Source organism: Acyrthosiphon pisum, chromosome X (genome assembly GCF_005508785.2).
Source record: "Acyrthosiphon pisum isolate AL4f chromosome X, pea_aphid_22Mar2018_4r6ur, whole genome shotgun sequence".
Lineage (NCBI taxonomy): Eukaryota > Metazoa > Arthropoda > Insecta > Hemiptera > Aphididae > Acyrthosiphon > Acyrthosiphon pisum.
Window position 1 is genome coordinate 16056698 of NC_042493.1, and position 22325 is coordinate 16079022.

Genomic DNA, 22325 nt, shown 5'->3' on the forward strand with positions numbered 1-22325 from the left:
TTTTAAATGTATATCTTGCGTTTATTATTTACATCATAATAGTAAAATATTATCCTTTAAGTATCTTACGGCTACAAACAATATACATTTAACATCCATTAATATTTTATGACAATTAACAGTCATTACATTTGTGCACATTTTTTAACACTTATTGCCGACTACGCTTCTTCGCCGCCGTCTGAAAGGATTCCATAACCATGTGATTTTTTTATTAGTACTCTCTGTTCCTTCGCTGCCACCATTTGTGTTCTGTCGTCGTTGGCGACGTTGTTTAGAGGTGGTCTGTGACAACATGGGTGGTAGTGGTGGAGCGGAATGTATATTTGAATTTAAGGCCGCCATATTTGTACTCCTCCGTTTATAAATCTATATGTGATAATACAGACAAGTTATAAACAAAATATATAACTATGTGAGGTCAGTAATCACTGAATAAATTACAAGGTGAACTGTAATAATTAAAAATTATTTAAATGGAAAAGGCTAGATTTTTTTTTGATGAAAACGTGTAAAGTATATTTTATTTAACATTAGTTTTAAAAACGATATATGGAAATATCGAAAACTTCCAAGTTTTTATAAAGTATGCAATTGACAATAAGTATACTTTTTGCCTGAAATTAGGTATTGGGTTTAAATTTTTATTAATGCTTGAGCTATGGTACTTCCAGTAAAAATACTATAACTATACAACAACCTAGAGTAATTTTCTTGGGAAACTTCTTTTTCAGATCCAACATTTCATTCTATAATTATAACTATCTATTAAAGAAATTAATGAATGTACATGGGTTTTATTACATTGCTGAAATCAGTTAAATCCAAAGCTTTCCTAATTACAAATGAAATTCAAGCACACATTCAGAGTAATTCATTACTTGTGTAACTTAATGGCATATTCGAAAAATATTGTACAAATTAGAGAAACACTTACAAAAAAAATTATGCCTATGTAGATACTTTCAATATTTTTGAATATCTTTAAAACAAATTATGAGGAACCTTGTAGGTAGTAAGTATATTTTAAAGTTTTTTTAAATAGATAAAAAAAAGTATCAACGTTTATGGAAAATAAAACTAAAAAAATTACACATTTCAAAATATAAAAAATAAAATAATAGTTTATAATTAGACTAAATATTTGTTTTGTGTAAAGAAAATAATAATTCAAGTATTAGTTTGAAGTTTCGTGTTTCTACATTTAATATTTATTTTATTAAACTATAACAAAAATTGTTTGAGGAAAAATCTTTATTATACTCTAGAATATCCAATGTCAATAAAATTTTTAATTCAAACTAATTTTTAAGTGCTTATAAAAACTGTATTTTCAGTATTTTTTTACTGTTGCATAAACAGCTAATGAGGAGTCTAAAATCTATCATTTTGATTTATAAAAATTGTTATCAACATAGGTAAACCTAATAAAAAAATATAAATAAACATTTAGTGACAATGTCAAGTACCTACTTGAATTGCACAAAATAACAAAGTCAATCTTTTTGAAACTGATATGTGTAATCGTACTGCTACTGTTTTTTTTTTAAATTTTTATAGTTTATCTTGGTTATTGTAAAAAATGCTTGATATTTTTTACTTTTCCCAAAGTTCCAGATAGATCTTATTTTCTGCTAGAAACCACGTTTAAAGAAGATCTAATCGTTTTTACCGGTCCAAAAGGATATGACAGACTCAACAATGATAAAAATAAATAAAAATACAAGTACCAAGGTACATCATTGTAAAACTAATTGTACCTACCTAATGTCCTAATACATTCATAGCCTAACTCAGAATCCAAAATAAAATAGATTATTAAAGCCAATTAATGCGTTATTTTGTCAGGATATTAAAATTCTAGGATTTCCTATCAATGACTATCAACTATTTACTACTTTTGAGACAAAAGTGTACTCTTTATAAGGTAGACGAATATCACTGGCTGACGTGTATGCACTTCTCACACATAATTAATGTGTAAGTAGGTACCTTGTTTGGATCAACGTAGCCGTCAGACGCCCCCGAGGCAGTGATCGGCGTGACGACTTTCAACTGAATGACAGCTCCTTCCCCGGAACTTGATTTCCGACGTCTCTGATGATGGCGAACGATAAACTCGGCCACCCTGCGGCACGTCTCCCACCTGACGTCAATCGCCCTGCCGCTGCCGCCATCGCCAGCACATAGCTTCAACGCCACCACTATGTCTCCACGTCTCAAGCCGACGTGCTTTATCGAGAACACAATAATTAATATGATTATTAATAAAATAATATCATCGTGTCCATAGTCGACTTATATAATTGATTATAAATACAAGTATTTATAACGATCAATTTTCTTGTTTTTGATGAATTTTGTCAACATTTTGAGTTCAGACGCTCATCAAAAATTATTGTGGATTTACGTTCAATATTTTTTTTTTAATTTCGACTTACATCAACTTATAAGCAACATCATATTACATTTTAAAATTTTTTGACCGGCCAAAAAATGTTGTATCGACAATATATTTATAAAAAACTAACTCGAAGTTTTCTTGTGTCTATAAATGGAACAAAACTAGTCACAATATTTCGAAAATTGTATGGTACATAGAAGTTGCTAATATAAACATTCAGTGAAAATTTCATCTACATTCGGTATTTTTTTAGAGGTACACTACCAGTCGTTAACAAACAAGATCGTTTTTTTCGAATACTGGTTTTGCATAAAAATTTTCTTTAATTTTTTGTTTATTTTTCTAAACGTTTTTGAAAACTATTGGGAATTTTTTGCTTTTGACCCCCCAAAGTATTAACTAACTAGTATTATCTTTCTACCAGAAAAGATGCTGTTGAAGAAAATTGAAATATTTTTACTGTCCTAAAAGGCAAAAGGTGATGACAGACACAGCAAATAAAAATAACACGCCACACATCATTGTAAAATCAATACATTCATCGCTCCGCTAAAATTCTAAAACAAGAAGTTTGCAGATTCTATATTACAGATTATATACCTAGATATTATCCACATACTACGTAAATTATAAAAAAATACAACAAAGGTGCCTATTTATAATCAAAACCTACTCCTTGATGTAATGTATTTATATTAGAGATTATGAACTATGATTTATGGTAGATTCGTAAATATTAAAAACCGGTAGGTAAGTACTGTTTTTAATTTAAATTTTGAAAAAGATATTCTTTGGGTAAAGAACTCATATTTTATAAATAAGAAGTGTGGCCTATGGATATCTATACATTTAATAATTTATTACTTTCCACAGACACCGAGCCATTACGGTTGTGTTCGAGTGTTCGGCAAAAAATACTAATTATTCATCTGAATTTTCCTAAATAATGAGGCCTTTTATAATTATTATTTATAGGTGAGTAAGCTTTACAGGGCCTGTGTGTCAGTATCGTTTTAAAATCCATTTTCACGCTTTCGATCGATCAGTATCTAGTTAAGTACCAGGTTATGGATCTATGTATAATGTATTAATGTATACAGCCTACATTATGAAAACAGTTGACATTTGAGAGACATTGCACGTGTTATAACAACGGTTATCTACTATAGTCACTTCATTTCGACAGAATTAATAGGTATATTATGCATGATAAAAAACATAGTATGATGGTAACTTTATAATGCGCATACCCCTTATCCCGATGACCATTATACAAATCTGTATGTCTGTATCTAGTTCGTCACTTTTCATTGGTTGTCATGATTAATATATAATACACATAGATTTTACGGCAAACTTGATCCAATGAACTGCTCAAAATCTAAAGGTATTCAGTTCGTTGCCATCATACCATGTTATTTTATCATGTATTTATGTATGTCCGTATGGGTTATAGTAGGTAACCACGGTTATGAGTCATGCTATACTTTACAAAATGTGTGCTACATAGTCGTCAATTTTATGGGTGTCTGTATTCGTGATAATATAATAAAAAATAATAGACATAATTATATACTTGTGCCTGAGAACTGGACCTAACGTGTCCTATGGTAGCCGGCGGGACAGCCGCAGCTGTGCCACCACCGTGGCTGCGCAACTCGAACCCGAACCACCGGTCCACGAGCTGAATCGGATCTATAGATGCAAGAGATTTGTCGTCGTCACATAAGTCTTCGTCGCCACCACCGGGAGAACGATGACGGCTTCCACCACGGGTGACTTTCACCCACCGGGGCCGCGAACACTGGTGACGCGCCGAAAACACGGCCACAGGCCCTAGCCCGGCGAACAGATCAGCTCTGCGTTCCTCGCGATCGGCGGTCTCGTGCTGCCTCTCTTCCCTCTTCTGTCGGTGTCGATCATCACTACCGCTACGTTGTTTGGTCACCGCCGAGCCGCCCAAGTCGTATTCGTCACCGCCATCCACGTCACCATCGTTGTAGTTGCCTCCGTCACCGGTGTCCGTGAAGTCAGGCGCAATCGACATTAATCGAAATCTGGTCCGTGCTATAAACATTTAAACAAAAATCAAAGCTGTATTACTCTACGAATTGATAATATTATCCACATCATCGCAGTATTATGACACAAATGATAATTGATAGTGCGTTAGTCCGGATAATTATTTTTATGGTTTTTATAATATTATTATTTTACTGCAACGAGTCTCTCGACCGTTCCTATACTGATTTTTAAGTGGACTATGTAAAGACAATAATATTTAAAACTGTATTTCTATATTGCTTTAGAGAAAAAATCTAAAACCTTTTAAGCGTTTAATTTTATTATGATGGACATTAAATTTGGCCATATCCAGATAAATAATCATTCACACACATTTGCCACAATAGTACAATATAATCTATATAATATATAAAAATGGAGCGTGAAAAATGTACGTTACCTCATCAATCGAGAACGGCTGGTCCGATTTGGCTTTTAAGATGTTCGTAATTGCCATGAGAAGGTTTTTACGAAAGAAAATTTTAGGAAAATCTACCGGAAAAGTAGGAAATCTGGATGTAAAAAATACAACAATAGCGCAACAGTGTATTATATATTGGTTGCACGGCCATGTTTGTTGATTTGTAATATTATTTTTTGTCAATATAATATATATATATAAATTAATGTTTGTTTGTAGATTAGACCTCTGGGTAGAAGATAGGCTAATTTAAAAAGGGTTAAATTTGTTTTTTTTTTTTATATTCATTGGATTTTAGTATACAGTTGGGTTAGGATTTTGTTTTAATTCATTATATTAATCCAGCGTAGATGTAATTAAGTAAAAACGATAAACTCGGTATAACTTTGATACTCAAGAGTTATCATAAACTTACGTATTCAAACAGCACGAGGACCGCGATCTACCGCAGGTAGATTATCTACCTGATAATATAACTGGTGCAAATCAGAATTTTTATTCCGGGCAATGGAAAAGTTAAGATAAATTTTGAACACCATACACCGAATATTAAATAACGAATAGAACAAAGTTTGAGTCATAAAGAGTTGGTACATTTAATGGGCAACGAAGTGGATGGGATCAGCTAGTATACTATATAAACATAATAATAGTAGGTACCTACGACCTACCTACAAAATAATAGTACAATATAAACAACAACTGAAAATTGGTGGAATGTTTTTGGCACGGTATACGGACATTTTCCCACCGGACATTTCCCCCCCGGCTGTTTTCGGCGTAGTAGGACATCTTCCCACCATTTTTTCTTTTTTTTTTTTATTATTTACCATCGAATATAAAATTATAATTTCAAATTAAAATTATTATTTAATATACACATATTTTTAATTTTTTTTTTCATATTTATTTATTTTTTTTTTTGTAAAAACTGTACCTGTTTGAATATTTAATAATTTAATATTTGCTAGTGAATTTGATCTCTGGAGTGCTTCAATGAACATCCAAATATTTGGATGCTGAGTTCTTATCAAACTTTTAAATTTATTATTGAAACCTTCACTAATATTATTTATTCTACCTGTATTTTTCTTTGTAGCATTATGTACATTCCATAAATAAGATGGAACCGCCATAATGACAAACCATTTGATTTTGTAATAGTTATCTTGTAAGTTCTATATTGACGTATGTTCTATCAAACTTTTAAATATTATTTGTTATTTTTTTATTAAAATTAAGATTAAAGACTTTTTAGTTAACGCACAGTTTTTAAAAATAAAAAAAAATAATATGAACAAAAGCTAAAAAATATGTGTTAAAAATAGTAATTATATATTCGGAGGTAAATAATTAAAAATAAAAAAACAAAAAAAACGGGGGGAAATTGTCCGCATCCAAAAATGTATCAGGGGGGAAATGTCCGGGGGAAAATGTCCGCCAATCTTTTGGCACGTGTGAGCCAGTTAGCTATAATAAATATAAAAAAGGTGGGCAAGTGGGTGTCACTCTGCTGTACAGTAGGTTATAAGTGGGTCACTGTAATGGATGATGTTAAATTTTAATTCAATGATATAATATCATTGTATAAGAAAAATGATTCTAAGCGATGACTGTCAATTAGCATGATATTACTAAGTATTTTTATATTTGATGATATTACTGTGAATAAATTAATTTATATTATATAACCTATTTACGTGAAACCTTATTTTAAATTTTCAATCATTAGCTATAACATTTGAACATTTTATAAATATTTAACTACAAAATCATTATTACATTTTAAATTTGATAAATTTTGTCAAAATTCAAACTTTAAATGCTTGTAAAAGAAAATTGTGCCTATGTATTTTCAACTGCTTATGTAACAATATAGCAGGAGCCTTGTATTCAATTTAAAAGCTTTTTGACCCAAAAAATATAATTTTATTGAGATTTATAGATAGAAAAACTAAAAAAATTGAAAATAGAAAATGTCACCAAACAAATCAAAATATTATGAACATTTTATCAAGTATGGAACTGGATAAAATAAACATATAGTATAAATTTCAAGTACCTACCTATAGTTATTAGTTTTTAAATTACAACAAAATATGATAAACTCTAATTGAAAAATCGAGTAAATATCCTATGTTGTTAAAATTTCAGCTTCAAATGTGTGGTAGCGCAAAGGTAGTTTTGTGAGTCTGAAGATTAGTAATTGTTTTGATAGATGGATGGATTATGACTTATGAGCGGCTGCGTGGATGTTAGATAGGAAGTGGGTATACTAGGTAATATCTGTGTAGGTACCTATAGGTACAAGGTACTTGAGGTAGATTTTATATTGGCTTAAGGTTAAATGATTTAGTAAAAGGCGTTAAATTAGCTTGTAATATATGTATGCAAAAGAGGCGTTTTAATATCAATAAATGGGTGGGCAAAATGATTAGTTGTTGTCTTGACTCTTGAGGCTCACGCATAATGCCATATTTATCTTTATATACTATTAAAACGTGAGCAGACTTCTTTGGGCAGCTATTTCTAAAGTTATTTATCATCATTTCTGATTTCGTCATTTCATGTGGCAAATACAAAATAATAAGTGAAATATTTGCATTTTCCGTGTGAAAATGTTTTTCGTATATATTTAAATGTAATTAAAACTTAAGAAATTAAATTACTTTCTATTTTAATTTGTTCCTAAACATTATTATAACGATTTATACATTTTTTATATTTATTTATATATTATATAATTGTTCAACAATCTTGTATTTTTACTGTGACCCGGGTTGATTACAGGTAATTCAGCTAGTAATAATATAATGCAGTGTACTTTGTACAGGTGATACTTACGTCTGATTAGCACACCACGGTCGACGTCCAGGCCAGGTACGCCAGCGATCCCGGCAGCGGTAAGCTCCTCTTGGTCGCCCGAACAATAATCCGCTACCGCAGCAGCGTCGACACCGTCGTCGTCCGAGCAACAGTCGTGGCAATCCCAGCAACGGCTACAATTCTTCTCGGCACGGCCATCTCTGCGAGTGCTGTCACCTCCACCGCCTTCACCTTCGGCCGTAGCGTATTCGTCTTCTTCTTCGTCACGGAGGTGCGATAACAACAACCGTACTGTCCGCTGGCGTTCTCGGTCCAACACGCCGGCTAGCAAACCCCCTCCACCGCCGCTGCCCGATGTGTTCCCCTCGGATTTAACCCGGAGCTGCCGACACAGACGCAGTGCGCGGTCCGCTCGGTCGTGGGCCGCTGCCGCCGCCTCCAGTAACAGCTTACCTGCAACGAGGTTATACGGCTTAATAACTCCGATAGCAGTGAATTCATAAAATTTTGAGATCACGTGCTCACATTCATATTTTGTTACAAAATAAAAGTAAAACAAAAAACAAAATTTTTCTGATGCAATTTTTTTAAAAAATATATTATGTATGTTTATAATTTCTTAATATCTTAATTGAATATTTTCCGCCATGTCACTGTAAACAATGTAAAAGTGAAAAACAACGCAGAAAAATTCAAAACATCGCACTATCTACTTATGAAGGAATAAAATACTGAATACGATATATTTTTAGAAATTCTCGTTTTGTTGTAAGACCAATATCCATGCAAATTCAAAGTTCGAGATGCTAGAACCCCGAAGTGTCAACTTATTAAAATATAAGTAATACTATAGGATGATGAGTAACGTATACATCGTTACTAATACTGACCCACTGCAGGCTATAAATATAATTTGCGGAAGGCTAGAGAAGACGTTTAGAGATCATAACCTTTAGGGCTTTAGTCACCGCATGCACCTCTCAGTCACGCCTCTGGTTAACTCTTTATACATTAGACATTAAGAACATTTAGGGTTGAATCCATACCAAGTTGCTTGCGACGCCGCCGTTGCCGCACCGCCACTGAGCTCGTCTCGTCATCGTCGTCGTCGTCATCAGCCACCCCAAGACCCGCGGCCGCCGCAGCCGCTGTCAGCTCCGTCAGCAGTTGATTGGCGTCCGAGTCGACGGTGCCACGACGGCGGGCACCACCAATATGGTGCTGCTTGTCCGGCTGTCCGTCCGCGCCGCATCGACGGAACGGGAGCAGGGCGCACGCAGCGTAACGGTACGCCAGCGCCGCGTAGTGCCGGTCTTTGATCCGGCACACGGCCACCCAGACGTCCGGCAAAATAGACGCCGGTGTCGCCGCTACACCCTGCTCGCCACCGTTTTCCTTACCACGATGGGCGGCTTTTTCGTTGGACTGGCGGCTGCAGCTATTGTACACCACATCCCCGTACATTCGCGACACCTTCGTAACGAAAACGAAAAATTATTCTATAATTTCTATAGTTAGTATCTAGGTATTATAACCACAAGTATAGTTTACTCGAGTATAGTTGTAACTGGTTATAATTTAGAATGTGCTTTGAAATTATTTACTGATTACAAGTTACAGTTACAGTAACGTCTTAGGCACAATTTAATTTACAAGTTACTTCATTATTTAAGTGTAGGTACCTATTTCTTCAAAAAAAAAAATAGCTACTGCTAAATATTTGTTTGTATGAGGAGTTAATAAGAAAAAATAATTAGTTAAGTTAAAAATCGAAACTAACTAAAAGGTTAGGTGAACACGAAATATGGATAAGGATAACATACGCTGACACACAAATGTACTTATTGGTACAGTACCAATTATACTTTAAATCCGATACATTTTAAAATAAATAATACAATTACCGTTAATTACACAGAATCTTACACATATCTTGACAATTTTTTATTTTATTCCTAATATTAGTGAAAACTGAAAATCAGGAAAAATAAGTATACCTATACCTAGTCAGCGTGGGCGTATCTAGAGGGTGCTATGTTTGGTGATTTTGGTTGGAAAATAAATCAACTTTCATATCGATGTAAATAAAAAATTTTAAATATTAAAAATATCTACTTAATTGATATTGAATATTGATATCAACCGATTATTAATTAAATCCTATTCAAATGCAACTTTAGATAGGTAGATCGTAGCCCGTAGTTGCATGTATCATGTATTTTAAATCGCAAACAATTTGTAACCAGTTACATTTTAAAATTTGAAAATGACACGAAAATGTAATTGATTAAATTAATATTAGGTATTAGTATTGCCCAACCCTGATTATAGGCATTAGTAGTGTAATACTTTAACGTACAAATACCTAATACATTTAGATATTCTACCATAGTACCATCTTAATACTCGATTACAGTGACAATTGAAAATTAATAATTAATAAAATCATCATGTTATTATACTTATTACACTTACGTATAGTACGTATACCTACTACCTATACCTAATATTACTAATATGTATTATATAATATGGTTTCGTTGTACCAAATAACAGGGCCGTATCTAGGCACTGACAAGAGCGCATTTGCCAGGGGCGCAATTGTACGAAAGGCGCAAATTTATCGAGTGGCAGTCTCAATTCAAATAGGATAATTTACAAAAAAAAATAAAAACCCGTCGTTTTAAAAAAAAACTTAATGAGGGGGGGCGCGAAATTGGTTTTCTGCCAGGGGCGCTACTGGATTTTAAAAATTCATATAGGTAGGTACTTAAATAGCGTAATACAAAATGAATTAAGATGTAGTCCTACTATCCTATCTGAAAAACTATGCTCCGGTACCCCTAATGGCCTAATGTACTAAACTTCCCAAAGAATACAAAACTAAGGAACTACCAACAAAAATGTATAATTGTATTATATATTCAACATTGTATTATCTGTATTAGTTATGTTTATTGCTAAGTTATATTTTTAGGTAAGTATATTATGTGCATTGTTTTATATATATTTTAACATTTTAAAATAATTTTTCAATAATTGTAATTAAGCTTAGCTTAAATTGTATTCCTGTGGCCAATGGCTCAAATCCTCCAAGGCAGTTTATAAAATAAAAAAATATAGAATTAAAAAAAAAAAAAAGAATTATACTAGGTAATTCAATATTAGCTAGGTACTAAAGTCTAAAAGATTATTTATGGTTAGTAAATTGTGACAAATGACGATCGCGATGTCTCGATTGGAATGTAATACAATAACTGACTGGTCTTGCAAAATTATGTCAACGGATTCCACAGTCTCGACGTCGTTCGACACGCACCATTTCTGATGTTTGTTAAGATATTACGTATAAGTACAATATTATTATTATTATTTAGAAGTTAATAGCCATATATAAAAGCTACAATACGTACCTTAAATTATTATCATTGAGACATTATGTACACAATATATGATAGACTGTCGCCATTAGTGGTTTTTATTTATTTATTAATTATTATACTCAAGGTGCCTGCACGTGACCTGTTGTTTTGCACATGCCTTACAGGAAAAACTCTCACGTCTCGTAATTATTATCCATTTGGTAATTTTAATTTTTTGTGGAAGAGAAAAGATTACGTCATATGGTGCGCATTGGACTTCAATTTTTTTAATTCTATTTCTAAGCCATTAAATTATAATTAACGATTTTTAATATTACCAACTTTCATAAGCTTCTGTTTTAAGGAATAAATCAAGAATCGAAGTCCAATCCTTTAGAGACATATTATTTTACTAACAAAATAATGAATGAAATCAAGACACTCTACTAGTCATGAAAGTTTCATGTAAAACGTGTTTTGAGCAAAAATTCAATCTGATTATTTTTGGTTGGAGGTGCCGTTGACATGCGCACGCCTACAGCGTGTGAATAGATGGGTATAGCAACCATCAAACTCACATTAATAATCATTTAGGATTTACGACTAACCTGCAAAGGCAACGGCCAGTGGTGGAGACGAAATTGCATATTGCCTAAATATTGCTCCTTACAATACACGAGAGTATAACATACCTACTTACTAATTATTATGTATATATGGGTAGAGGTACTCACGTGGGCCGCTTCACGAGCCAACTCTGTCCACGACGGCGTATTTGCGGTTACCTCGCACGTCCCTCCAACGTTACCACCACTGATACCTGATGCCGATGTTCGTCTCGTTGTGGCATCTCGGTCACCACGGTTACGACGGTCACCACTACCAAGTCCTTCTGCGTCGGCCTCAGCTTCTTTGGCTTGGTCGCCTCGATGACGTTTACGACTACACCGATGCCGAACGGACGTCAAGAAGCGCCATTGTAATTTCTCGAAAGCACATTCGTGAGCCTGAGCCTATATGTTAGCGACGAATACAATAATGTAATTTAATGGTCATCAATAGGCCAAAAGTTATATAACATACCTATAAATAACAAATCTAACAAATATTCTTTTATTTTAACTTTTTTTTAAATATACAAATAGCTCGTGTACCTAAACGAAGGTATCAGAATAGATGAGTTCTTTTAAATCATTCAACTTGCGATCAATTTATTTTATTTAATTCTGAAGTAAATAATTATTTTAAATAAATAAATTTAAATGTCCCAGTAAGTATAAATTAATATTAATGCTCTTGAATAAACGCGAACGTATACAACTTTCGGTCTCTTTACCATCGGCACTGTACGTATTAAGCCGCTGTCGTGCCGATGGGTATAAAATATAATAATATAACAATAACATATAAATATCACTGACCATCATGACTGCGTATAATACGCCTGTGGCGCGCAGATCGGCGGCACGGGCGGGCGCGTTTGCAAACGTGTCGCCGATGTGCCGATACGCGCCGGCGGCCCGCAGGAAGCATTGCGCAGCAGCCGCGGCCCCATCGGCCACGTCAGGTCCAGTCGAGGTCGACGATGAGCCGGGCCCGCTTTCCCGAGCCAATGCTCATGCTGTAGTCGTCGTCGTCGCCGTCGTCTGCGTCGTCTCTGCAACGGCGGTCATGCTTGGCGCCCATTTGCGTGTGCACCGCAGCCACGTTAAACAGTACGCACGCTTGCTCGAACCGGACGGTGCGTTGTCCGCACGACGGCACTGGACCACCAAACGAATCGTACCTTAACGAACGCAGGGACGGGATGAGTTTAAATGATAATTGGAAATGTTATGGTTTTTATGTTTGTTTGTGGTATAATATTGTGTTTTGTTTTTACCAGTATACTGTATTATAGTATATTGAATATTGCTTTCAGCGAATCCTGTTTTTAATCTTTTAATTATTTTTAGTTAAGTCAGCGTGACGAGCTATATTCTAATTTTCATCAACGTTGTTATTACACATTACATAACAAAGATGTATATTTGTATCTGCATGTCTGAATATAATATTATGCGGATGGCAAATCACCATACCATAGTGTTGCAGTGTATATAGTTTCAGTTTTGTAATGGTACAATAATTAATATATTACGATAAAAAATAAAATGTAGAAAATTGATACTAATTTATAGCACCTACTGGTATACTGTCATGTATATTACAATTTATTATTATTTAGATTTTGGTGGTGAGTGGTGACTGGTGGTATAGGTTAATAGGTACTTTTGATATATTATTAATATTATTATATGTACATATAAAGTAAAAATGTATTTTATTAAATTGTACGAAGCAAATAAAATGAACATATAATTAAGTATAGTAGCACTACATTAATTAAAAATTGATCTGTTTTTAGACATAGAGGTAAGAGTTGTTTTTAAGACTGTAAAAATTAACCAAGTGCCTACCACATGTAAATTGCGAATTCCATCAAATAATAATGCTGGTTATTTACCCATCTACATAGTTTTTTTTATGTATGTACATTTGTCAATTTATCATATTACCATTGAGTATATATTGTATATATAAACTCAATTATATTACGTATGTTATTATATTTTAGAGATAGATTACCACTCGAAATAAATGGCCGGTGGTGGTGACGTCAATGATGAACCGACGGCGGGCGAATACTGTTGCTGCTGTTGCTTAACGTGACGATAATTGGGGTCCTGCTGCTGACGATTATGTTGTTGATAATGTCGCGACGTTGTCGTCACCGGTACCGCAAAAGAAGCCGGTGGGAAAAACCTGCGATCTACGTAGTACAGTTGCCTGTAATACCGTAGCAAAAGTCGAACGCCGTCCAAGTCTCTGCTAGGCGTCTGTGTGTCCTGTAAAATGATTACGATGGATTCAACTTTGGGTATATTCCAAGTTCGTTGCATTCAATAATATACGTATTATGTAGGTACTCGTATGTATATGTTAGTATAGGCCTTGAGGCTGGAGCTTATCCGAAAAAATATGTTTTATTGCTTACGTAATTGTTAAAAATTTAGTTGACGTTTTCTATGTCCAAGAACCCACGGTATTGTGAGATTTTTCTAGAATAAATGCCCTCTTACCAATAAATTATGGCAGTTTCTATTTCAGAACGAAGTAATTTGCTTTATTCTAATAGCGTAATGTCATAATATATAATATGGGTATTATGTATTACAGTGGCGGATTCAGGGGAGGGGCACAGGAGCACGTGCCCCCCTGTCAATTTGTGTATGTAACAACAAGTATCATGTATATGAAAAAATAATTTAATAAGAATAATTATTAATAAATAGAATTATTCTACCAACTATTAATTATTATTTATTATAATTTATAATCATTATTGTTTAAAAATAATAGTATTCAATATGTATGTATTATTAATTAAAATTAAAATTATACAATTTATATGTGCCCCCCCCCCTATCAAAATATTGAAGATCCGCCCCTGATGTATTATGATAGTCATAATCACCTACGACCTACTGCGAATACCAAATATCTTTGTGTACCTATCGGTACGTTATTCTCCCGTGCCTAAGCATATTTACTAATTTTCGAAGTAAATCGGGTCATTATTTATATTATTAACGAAATTACGATACGTATTTTAGGTTTTCACATCATACGTTTATTTCCCATTTAAAAAACTTTAAGCTTTCAATTAAATTAATTATAGCGTACGATTTAAAATTCAACTTTTTCTTTTCTAATCACGCCCCTCGCCCTCCATACATTGATATACCTAACAGAATGTGAGTAAACACAACACGTTTATTTATATAACGTACCACCCGGAGCTGCGTCAATTCGTCGATGGCTTCGCGTAACGACAACGAACGCCGTCGCACCGCGACACCACTGCCATCGCAGTCGTCTCCATTTTCCCCTACACCCCCTTGGCTAGCGTTCGTCTCTTCCGGTGCCGCTGACAAATCCACGCCATAGTGTTGACTGATGAACCGCTATATAACATATAAAATACCCGCCACAAAAATCGTGTTTAGTTGAGAATAATATAGTAGGTCAAGTTGTCGAGAAACCGAAGAAATACGACGGTGTTTAAACTTGTGTGTATGAGGCAGTGGGGGTTGTAAGTCCTAATAGGTACTTATAAGTTTTAAAAACAAAAAAAAATCGTTAAATAGCTCTTCATTTTATAAATTATAACATATAATTAAGTCCTTATATAAGTCATAATTATTAATAGTAATTTTCATTGTTCAATGGGTTTTTGTAGTCAATTTTATTAAAAAATATGATCTACTATTATTCGGATACGCAACTGCGAATGGTTTTGCGAACCTATTATATGGGAAATATGATGATAAAGTAGTGTACACACACACAAGTCAGATATGCTGTGAATCTGTGATAAAATAATATTACCTCGAGTGGTGGTCCAAAATCTATGGGCCTGGTGTCTTTCAACGGCACGGCAATCATGGGCATTAGCCGTTGCCGGTGCAGTCGCCGTCGATTCACCATTGAACCGTTTGCACTAGCACCTACCACGGCTGGTCCGTCAAAATCATCTTCGCCGTCATGGTCGTCATCTCGGTGTTGGTAGACATCAACGGAACCGTTGAGTTCAGCCAGCTCGTCAGCCAGCAATCGGACGTTGGAATCTAGGAAACTCAACTCCAGTGCCACTGTCTGCCTGATGAGCTTTCTGCTTTTGCTCTTATTCCTGCGGCCGCCGCCACTACCGACGATACCACTGTTATCGCTACTACCACCATCCATGGTGGTGGCCCTAAATCATCCATAATATTATTATTTCGAAATACGATGATACACAGAGTAAATAAGAGTTCATCGTGAAACGTGATTTCTTGAAAAATATTCTAGATCAGTAATTGTTTGAATACCATTTGGTTATCTAGTGATCAATATAAGGTACATTTCCCCAGCCCCCCAATTTTGAATTTTGAATTTTTTTTTCACCATTCGTTTGTAGGCTGTTTGTATTGGTTTGTAATCTAATTTTTTTCGTTTGTAGAGATTTAGTTTTTTTTTTAAATCAAAATTTTGGTAGGGGGGCTGGGGAAATGCCAATTTTGGAATTTTTATTTAATTTAGATTTTTATTCAACCAGGCTTTTATTCTATTTAGATTTTTCAATAAAAAATGGTTTTTTTATTCAAATTAATTTTTTTTTATTCATATAAGACTTTTTTTTATCTAATTTGGAACTTTTTATACAATTTAGATTTGATTTAAAATAAAAACCAAATCGGATAAAAAAAGTCTTATATTATGAATGAAAAAAAAATTAATTTGAATAAAAAACTATTTTTATTGAAAAATTTAAATTAAATAAAAAATCCTTGCTTAATAATAATCCAAATTAGATTAAAAAAAAAGTCTAATTTGAATAGAAAACAGTTAAGTAAAAAAACAATCCTAAATTGGATAAAAAATTTAAATTGTATACCTAGCTAGCATTCGTTTGTAGCCGGTTTGTATTGGTTTGTAATCCAATTTTTATCGTTTGTTGAGATTTAGTTTTTTTTTTAAATCAAAATTTTGGTGGGGGCTGGGGAAATGCCCAAGTTTGGAATTTTTATTTAATTTAGATTTTTTATTCAATCAGGCTTTTATTCTATTAAGATTTTTCAATAAAAAATTGTTTTTATTAAAATTAATTTTTTTTTATTCATATAAGAATTTTTATCCGATTTAGGTTTTTTTTTCAACAAGGATTTTTTATATAATTTAGATATTTCAATATATAATGGTCTTTTATTCAAATTATTTTTTTTATTCCTATTAGACTTTTTTATCCAATATAGATTATTTTATCTGAATAAATAAATAATAATAATTAAATAATGGTTTTTATTCATATTATTTTTTTTCATTCGTATAAGACTTTTTTAACCAATTTAGTTTTTATTTTAAATTAAATCTAAATCGGATAAAAAGTTCCAAATTAGAAAAAAAAGTTATATGAATGAAAAAAAAAATCAATTTGAATAAAAAACAATTTTTATTAATATATTTAAATTTCAATAAAAAATCCTTGTTTAAAAACAATCCAAATTAGATAAAAAATGTCTAATTTTAATTAAAAACAATCCTAAATCAGATAAAATAATCTAAATTGGATAAAAAAGTCTAATAGGAATAAAAAAAAATAATTTGAACAAAAGACCATTATTTATTGAAATGTCTAAATTAAATAAAAAAATCCTTGTTGAAAAAAATCCTAAATCTAAAAAAAGTCTTATATGAATAAAAAAAAATTAATTTGAATAAAAAACCATTTTTTATTGAAAAATCTAGATAGAATAAAAGCCTGGTTGAATAAAAAAACTGAATCGGATAAAAAATGCCAAATTAGATTAAAAAAGTCTTATATGAATGAAAAAAAAGTTAATTTGAATAAAAAAACTGATTTAAATAAAAAACAGTTAAGTAAAAAACAATCCTAAATCGGATAAAATAATCTAAATTGGATAAAAAAAGTCTAATAGGAATAAAAAAAATAATTTGAATAAAAGACCATTATTTATTGATATATCTAAATTAAATAAAAATCCTTGTTGAAAAAAAATCCTAAATCGGATTAAAAAGTCATATGAATAAAAAAAAATTAATTTGAATAAAAACCATTTTTTATTGAAAAATCTAAATAGAATAAAAGCCTGGTTGAATAAAAATCTAAATTAAATAAAAATGCAAACTTGGGAATTTCCCCAGCCCCCGAACCAACATTTTGACTTTAAAAAAAACTAAATCTCTACAAACGAAAACAATTAGATTACAAACCAATACGAACCGGCTACAAACGAATGGTGAAAAAAAATTCAAAATTCAAAATTTGGGCATTTCTATAGCCCCCCCCCACCAAAATTTTGATTTAAAAAAAAAAACTAAATCTCTACAAACGAAAAAAATTAGATTACAAACCAATACAAACCGGCTACAAACGAATGGTGAAAAAAAATTCAAAATTCAAAATTGGGGGGCTGGGGAAATGCACCTATCAATATACCATTAGTTATTACCGTCATTTTCGTTTTTAATAATTTACGTATACCACTTATACAGTTATACCGTATAGTTGAGCTCGATCCTACTCAGATTGTGAGTTTACATAATATAATTATCACGTTTTACGGTGAGCTTTTTGGGAGACAGCGTAACATTAAGGTACATATTGTATAGGGTATATATAACCCATAAAGTTTATATGAGAAACGCCATTCATCACATATATTAACTCGTCGTCTCACTAGTGCATTACACAATGCGTTATATGGCACACGATCATTGGGAAAACGAAATTATTATATTATATTTTATACTCACCGCAACAGGTTCTCGGCGCCTTCGCGTAACCTCAGCTCCCGGTCCATCTGCCGGTTCAAAGCAGACCGCGCTCGTTGCAACTTTGCCCGGCAAGTGGCTGCCTTTGGATCTGTGCCCTATATAATATGACGACAAACAATTGAATAACATTAATAAACACGAATCATGTTGAATAAAGTATAGCGTAGTGTGTAATATACGAAGCAGAGTCTACAAATTCCCGCTTGGTTGGTGGTGCAGATCCGGAAACATAATACGTATAATACGGGTATAAGTTTCAAAACAAATACAAGTACCTATATCTGTACCCAGTGTACCTGTACTTAAAACCATATAAAGGTATGCCATATAGTTTATATTATTATGGTGCATATTGTGGTGACACAGTCTCTAAATCTAACGAATATATAACTACAATGAAAATCATTTCTCGGTTCGCTTTCTATACAGCTGCGAGGTAGGTACAACTTGGGGAGTCACGGCAGTCACCTCTGATGACTGTTGTAGTGTTACAAATAATGTTTCGTGGGCAAGCTGTTACCGTTCGATGTTATTCATCTATAAATATATGTACGTATTATAAGTGTACAGTCACAGCGCAGTATTCATTAGTACATTATTACAACGCTCTTTGTCCGCAATCGTCTGTGTCGGCGATAGAAAAACATAGGTAGATAGGTACACTGCCAGTATTATTCGTGTACTACATCCCGCAACAGGTAGGTGGTATACCTACATAGCATATTAGTGTATTATACACTCGTCGCCGCAGCCGCGTTCCGAAACTAATAAACTATTGTGCTGGTAAACGGGTACATTGTAACGGGTTGACACGCGTTTTATGTAGGTATATCGATGCCGTACAATTTTTATCGTCACTGCAGCTGACGGCGTATACATTGTAATTCCTCAATACGTATTATTATTGTGTACCTACCAACCTACATCACATTCTCTGAGACTCGGAAGTATCATGTCAAATTTACAATAGGTAGGTATGGTACCTATAATACCTACTACTAAATACTAATAAATTCAACTCGTACCATGCGTAATACGTATAATATATTTTATAATATCTCCTTTTTTTTCTTATAGGTACTATCCAATAGGCAATAAGAGTGATCATAGGTATTACCTATGTATGCAGATACCTTTATCACAACTACAATGTACCTACGTTATTTTCATTTAAATGAATTCTTATTTACACGATTATATTGTGTGTGCGCGCTCGGGCGGCCGAGTTAGGCATGAACAGATTTCTCGGTATATCCATAATAATAGTAGCTGGTATCTGCAGGTACAATAGTAATAAATACTAATAATATAGTGGATGCAGCGATAAACAGCGGTAATAATTTAGGACGGACCCGTTATACGCGCGCAGTTACACGGTCGATGATGGGAGGACCTGCGAGGGGGAATCTTGTGCACGCACACGCACACACACACACACACACACACACACACAAATAAATAGATCTACCGATCGCGGACTTAAGAGGCGAATTTTACGATTTAGGCCTGTATCGCCTGTTCGCATAGTATAGCTAGGTTATACCTATATTAAAAAAGCGGGCTTATAATTATAATTATTATTATAAATATCACTAGACGCTTGGTACCACTTTAAGAACATACACTCAGCATGACGGCCATCTATATACAGGTACTTACCAAGAGTAATAGTTATTAGTACCTAGATGGCTAGATGGCTATACATCGTGTAAGTATATAACATATAGGGTAAACTACTGACCTTTGCGATAGCCCGGTTATGAGCCCTTGTCACCGCTGTGGCGGCCATCGTCCGTAGCCGACCGTTTTTATTAATTATCGTGTAGATACTATGTGATGATGTCGATGAATGTCAACTCGCAGTGGAACATAACACTCTAGGCGACTATGCACGCATTCGGTCGGAATTTGGCCGAACGGCAGTCGACTACACCGCGGCGAAAACGTCAAGACGACTGTTCGCCGTTCGGTGACTTCGGTCGGCGTGTACGTGAGCGCGTCCGGCCGATCTCTTCCCCTCACCGCACCCGCGCACAAAACCACCATCGGTTGCACCGCGGAAGGGGGAGAGGATATTATTATTATTATTATTAAAAAACCGACGAGGACGCGTCGACGATTGCGTCGTTCGAAATGACGGCCGGTGGGAGCGCGGAGATCCGGCACAACGACTGCTGCGCCGCCACATCCGCCGCGGTTAATATTATAACAGGTATCCGAAGTAACCGTCATCGTCGTCCTATGTAGTGTCGGTGTGTATTAATATTATTATTATTATTATGATTATTACTATCATTGTGGCCGTAGTCTGCGTAGATGAAAACTCGTTGCGCACCGGACAAACAACGACTACCTGTAGATGCAGTCACCTGTGCTCGTTAACGATTTCTGGTTTTTTTTCTTTCTACAAGTCGTACTAAACGGCGAAGCGTATTATGATAATTATATTATGATTATTATTATTATTATTATATGGTCGGGCACCGGTTCACACACAGACACACATATTTTGTCCGGTATGTACCCCGATTGCGTGTTCGCCCAATAGACGAGACCCGACGACGACGTTAACCTAAACGATTGTGCGGACGATCACCCGACCGGTCGGTGGGATGGTGGCATGGCGCTGAGAAAACGAAAACACGACGTACCGACACTTCCCCGGACCCAACGACCTACCTATATGTACAATATTACACATATTGTACAATAATAATATTATACATCACCCATGATATAATAAACTACAACGGGAACGCAGTTACCGACTTGAGGCTATATATAGGTACCTACTACCGATTGACACTTTGAGGCCACCGCAATATTGCCCATACACGTTATGTAATGTAACGTTGAAGAGGTTTAAGATCCATATATTCATAGGTAATGGGTACATGATTCCTGTCCGTCCAAAGCACGTCGAATTGTTTGATTGCAAATCCTAATATATCGCATCTATATATGGATCTAGAACCGTAATGGTTGGAAAATGACTGCTGCAATCGTACCACGCCTACATTATTGAATAATTCCGCTGTACGTATATATACCTTATAAATATTATAATATACTTTATCTATAGATAGCCAGATATGCGCATTACATAATCTTACTTATTAAGTTGGTTTATTATGCTATTATGTATTGCAGCAGAAGATATAGGTAGTAATAAGTATAGGCGTATAGGGCAAGGATGTTGATTTTTGTTAACATTTTTTCAAACGTCATAGACGATACTTTCCCAACTTAAAATGTTTTTTAATAACTTACGAATCTATATAATTATTTTTTCATTTTGAATTTTTGACTTTTTTATGTAATTTTTTGTAGTTTTAGGGCATTTTCACTAATCAATAAAAAATCATGTGTTAATTCTTTTTCCGTTACATCATACATTTATATTTATAAATATTCAACAAATCGATAAAAAAAAATACTCTCCAAAATGTACGCAAGTATGAATACCTATTATTAGAATTACATTTTTAATTTAGTTTAAGTTTACTAAGCTACTAGGTACGTAACATGTCTATTACAACATTTTAAATATTGTTTTATAGATTAAAACCAGTTTTAAAATTCAAACTTATATACGTTTTATATAATTTATGTTTAAGTAATATTGTATTCATTTATTTAAAGACCAATACATTATTTTAGTGAGCGTTTTTAAGTATTTGGGTCATTAAACATCTAATTTGTTATTAGTTATTTGGAAATTTCTTTTCTGTTTTAATGTCATAAATGCGTCTTTATAGGGTTTTTAGGGCATCAACATCCGGGCCCTATAGTACCTTTTAGGTATTAACTAGGTAGGTACCGGAATAATATGTACAATATGTATATATGTTAATGACGTAAAAATGAT

The 22325-nt window shown here is 33.7% G+C and overlaps 1 protein-coding gene across 1 annotated transcript; it reads right to left on the reverse strand.

Moving 5' to 3' along the window:
* Window positions 1-20432, reverse strand: LOC100572846. The gene is made up of 13 exons (XM_029492856.1): window positions 20199-20432; window positions 18437-18552; window positions 15509-15875; window positions 14911-15084; window positions 13706-13965; window positions 12744-12863; window positions 12499-12661; window positions 11812-12090; window positions 8762-9188; window positions 7734-8168; window positions 3981-4471; window positions 1993-2232; window positions 1-369 (listed from the first exon to the last, which is right to left on the reverse strand). Exons 1-13 carry the CDS (start codon window positions 20244-20246, stop codon window positions 145-147), a joined length of 3345 nt encoding a protein of 1114 aa, XP_029348716.1. The 5' UTR covers window positions 20247-20432; the 3' UTR covers window positions 1-144.
* Between the last annotated feature and the right edge of the window lie 1893 nt (window positions 20433-22325).